Source organism: Bison bison, unplaced genomic scaffold (genome assembly GCF_000754665.1).
Source record: "Bison bison bison isolate TAMUID 2011002044 unplaced genomic scaffold, Bison_UMD1.0 scf7180017864468, whole genome shotgun sequence".
Classification (NCBI taxonomy): Eukaryota; Metazoa; Chordata; class Mammalia; order Artiodactyla; family Bovidae; genus Bison; species Bison bison.
Window position 1 is genome coordinate 458195 of NW_011495029.1, and position 4667 is coordinate 462861.

Genomic DNA, 4667 nt, shown 5'->3' on the forward strand with positions numbered 1-4667 from the left:
CACGAAGAAGATGCCGGCACTCAGGATGATGTTGTGTCGAGTCTTATAGAACTCGCTGGCTGCAATGCAGAGTCCACCCATGAAGAGCAGAATCACACTCAGAATCGGGAAGATGCTCGAGGCCCTCACAGCCCCTGGAGAACACAGTGGGTGGGGAGAGAGAATGCCATGGCTGTGAGATGAGAGGTGGTGTGTCAGAGGGAGGAGAGGGAGGAGCTCACAGGAGTGGGGGCTGGGTGAGTTTTATGGACACAGGACCAGAGTGGAGGTTGCTTAGCAATACTAAGGAGGGAGAGAGAGGGAGCATGCCACCGCTCAATTCACAGGGGCTCCCCACTTCTTCAAGGATCAAACCCCAGCACTTCATGAGACTCACATGGCCCTGTGAGACTTGGTCTCTCCCCAGCCCCACCTTCCCTTCTGTCCAGCCACAACAAACTTCCCATGACATATTATTGCACGTTTCTGACTTTTGCCTTACTGAGCTTTCTTCCTAGAATGTCTTTCTTGCTCTTTTACACTCAGCCAACTTCTATTCATCCATCAAAGCCCAGCTCAAAGTCCCCTCCTCCATGATGCCTTTCCTGATTTCTTTAGGCAAACTTATTAGCTTTCTCCTCGGCACTTTGGGGCACTTGGGGCACAGAGAAAGGCAGTGTGTTATAGTGGTTAGAGCTGGGTGGTTGGACTCTGGCTTTAGCATTTATTAGCTGTAAAAGTTTGGGTAAGTCATCTCATCTCTTCATGCCTCAATTTCCTTACCTGTAAAATGGGTGTGGTGATAGTTCTTGCCTCTTAACATTATTGTGAGGACTAAATGAGTTAATTCTGATAATGTACTTAAGATAGGTCTCTGAAACCATATAGTAAACACTTGCTCAGATAGTTATTATAGTAAATAGTTGTTTATATATATGCATCCACCATAGGTCATGGGATCCCATGAGAGACAGGATTGTAGTTGTTTTTTTTTTTTTAGTTCTCTCTCTTCATTCATTCTGTCCTCAATACCTAATTCAAAGCCAGAGATACAGAAAGCCCCCTATACAAGCTCGCCTTGTGAATCAATGTGGAGAGGTGGTCTGGAAAGAGGAAGAAACTGACACATTGCAAAGAAAACAGAAGAGAATAAAAGCAAAAGCAAATTTAAAAAACCTCTCAAGACAAGAAGGAAGGATGAACAAACAGGCAGGAGAAGAAAAGAATATTTTTGTGAATATTTTACCCCAGCATGGAAGAGGATGAGAGAGAGGCACAGATGGCTGGGGCAGGGGAGGGAAGGTGGTTGGAGGTATATGAGGGGGACTATGTCTGAAAGATGCCCCAGAGGTGTGGAGTCTTTGGCAGTGTGTCTGGAAACTAAAATATTTGTTTTCTATCCAGATTCAAATGGCAGAGAGTGACCTCAGGATCTCCAACTCCATGTCCCGGCCTGTGTGGACCAGGCAGGAGGCAGAGGTATCTGGTGGCTATTATAAGGAAAACGATGTCTTCCTGACACGTTGGGGTGGCTTGAATGGCAACCTAGGAAGTTAAGTCCTTTTAGACTGACAACCCTTTAGCTCGGTCCAGAGGGTGGTTGGGGTGTATGCTTTGGAGGGGAAGTGCCTGCCCTACTGGCCCATCCCTGTTCCTTCTGGTGGCAGCATGACCACAAAGGATCTGTGAAGAAGAGAATTTTTCTATATAGAACTTTAGGAATTTTTCTAAGGAAGAGTTTTAGGCCATTTACTGTGACATGTTATATAAAACCCTTCTTTCCCTGGTGGATCTTCAGTCTACACTGCTCATGATGCTATTGAATGAATGGATTATTTTGGGGGGACTTGAAGAAGGGTGGAGTTCTGTATTGCAAGCTGGAGGCACCTGAGCTGCTCATTTTGAAGCAGGGGCAAGAGGGTGAGGGGCAGCTGGGTTACTCTGCAATCCAGTAGCCCTCTCCCCCGGCAGGCAAGGACTGGGCTACCTCCTCTCCAAACCTGAGTGGACGCTTTCTTCCTGCAGGTCTTTTCTGAGATGATATCTCTATCCCCAATTGGATTGACACATCCCACCCCCACCATACAGGAATGCATGGCCAGATGCGCCCATTCACAGCTAATTGGAGGCCCATCTCCATAAGTACATGAGGATGGCGAGAGTATATCGAAGACCCAGCTCACAAGAGGTAGGATGGATTAAACAACCACACCGCGTTGCGTCTGACATACATGGTACAATTTAATCCTCATAATACCTCTGCAGGGTGTATTTTTTGCCCCAATTTATAGATGAGAAAACTGAATTTCAGAGAAGTGATGTAGCTTGCTCAAAACCACCCAGTTAGTAAGTCAGGATTCAAGCCCAGATCAGTCCAACTTTTGGATACCCTGGACTCTTCCTCTGGGGTTTTTAAAGAGCCCAGGAAGCACCCTGCAGGGTTCAGAGATCTGGGTTCTGGTCCCAGCTCTGCCCCTCCTTGCTGTGTGGCTGAGGCAGGTACCTTGCCCCCTCTGGTTTCTCCATGTTTAACATGGGTGTGGACCATTAGATGATTTCTAATGCTTTTCCTTATCTGTGTGGATATGATTTCTGACCAGCTGGAAATGGGGACGACAGTATAAAGAAAGATAGAGAGGTTGGGGTGACTTCCAAGGGGCAGTAGCGGCTGCTCAGATGAGCAGGATCGAGGAAGATCTCTGGCCTTCTCTCTGCAAGGAAGCAGGCTCTTCCTGCCCGCAGTGTGCTGCATTTGGCAGGCTAGGTCTGCATCCTCAGAGCTCATGCCTCACGGCAGCCCTGGGCCTGACGTTTCCGGTTCAGCCAGTCTGCTGTGGGAGCCTGGATGCCCCAACTCCGTTTTTCTGCCAGCAGAGAGAGCACCAGCTGTGAAGGGAGATGAGATGCTGTGTGTGTCTGCATGCACGTGTGTGTGTGCGTGTGTGTATGTGTGTGTGAACTGGGTTAGGGGAGTGGGCCGGCTGGAAGGAGACGTTTGCTATGTTGCAGCCAATGTGGAGAAAACAGGACCACTTCACAAGGTAACAAAAAAGCAAGCAGGCAACAAACAGAAGCCTCTTTACTCCAGCAGAGCCAGCTCAGACACCAGCCTCCCTTGGAAGAGGCCTCTTTACGCAGAAAAAAGGTGATGGGGCAGCTGGGAAACAGTACCAGCCTAGGAAGGCTGAAGTCCTCAAGACATAGATCCAGGCTGGTAGAAAGCTGGTTTCGAGCTGGCAGGGACCCCCACACTGAAACAGTCTTCTGAAGGAGGTCATTCTGGCTGGGCAATGTCACAGAGGGATTTTGAAGTTAGCACACCTAAGTTCAGAGCCTGGCTTTGCCACTTAATAACTGTGATCTTGGGCAAGGGTCTTTACCTCTCTAGAGCCTCAGTTTCCTTGTCCTGTAAATGGGAAGAGTCATAATAATCTCCTGTTCATAGGAGTGTTGTAAGGCCTTGCTGCTCAAATGGCAGTCGAGTACCAGCAGTGAGGGCATCATGAGAGGAGCTTAGCAGAAATGCAGATTCTCAGGCCCCACCCCATCTAGTTAAACTGTACTGAATTAGAGTCTGCATTTTGGATAAACAACAGGGTCTTACTGTAGAGCACAGGGATCTATATCTGATACCCTGTGACAAACCATAATGGAAAAGAATATGGGGAATTCTCTAGTTCTCGAGAGGTTAAGACTCAAGTGCTCTCACTGCCAGTGCCCAGGTTTGATCCCTAGTTGTCAGACTAAGATCCCGTAAGATGTACAGCATGGCCAGAAAAGAGAAAAGGACATGAAAAAGCATATATATATATATAACTGAGTCACTTTGCTGTACAGAAATTAACAGTGTTGTAAATAAACTATACTTCAATAAAAATACATAAGAAAAGGATCCACATTTTAACAATATCTTTGTAACAAGACTAGTATGTGCCTGAATGTTTGAGACGTGCTATTGCAAGAACTAAATTGGATAATAACTGTTTTGTTTCTGATACTGGGAGGGCAGTAAAGGATAGTGATTTTTGTTATTTTTAATGTCCTTTTTCTTTTATGCCAGACACAGTTTCCTTATGAATTATCCTGACTTCCTACTAACCTGTATTACGGTATTAATAGTAATAGCATTACTCAGTTCAGTTCAGTCACTCGGTCGTGTCTGACTCTTTGCGACCCCATGGACTGCAGCATGCCAGGCCTCCCTGTCCATCACCAACTCACGGAGTCCACCCAAACCCATGTCCATCAAGTCGGTGATGCCATCCAACCATCTCATCCTCTGTCGTCCCCTTCTCCTCCTGCCCTCAATCTTTCCCAGCATCAGGGTCTTTTCAAATGAGTCAGCTCTTTGCACCAGGTGGCCAAAATATTGGAGTTTCAGCTTCAACGTCAGTCCTTCCAATGAACACCCAGGACTGATCTCTTTTAGGATGGACTGGTTGGATTTCCTTGCAGTCCAAGGGACTCACGAGTCTTCTCTAACACCACAGTTCAAAAGCATCAATTCTTCGGCGCTCAGCTTTCTTTATAGTCAAACTCTTACATCCATACATGACCACTGGAAAAACCATAGCCTTGACTAGCTGACCTTTGTTGGCAAAGTAATGTCTCTGCTTTTTAATATGCTCTCTAGGTTGGTCATAACTTTACTTCCAAGGAGTAAGCGTCTTTTAATTTCATGGCTGCAA

General features: G+C 46.6%; 1 protein-coding gene across 1 annotated transcript in view; it reads right to left on the reverse strand.

The window, feature by feature from the left end:
- The window catches only part of CACNG2 (calcium channel, voltage-dependent, gamma subunit 2), a 123112-nt gene that overhangs the window by 2000 nt on the left and 116445 nt on the right, over positions 1-4667 (reverse strand). The window contains exon 3 of the mRNA XM_010860545.1: positions 2-134. Coding sequence (XP_010858847.1) covers positions 2-134 — 133 coding nt within the window. The remainder of the gene's footprint in view (position 1; positions 135-4667) is intronic.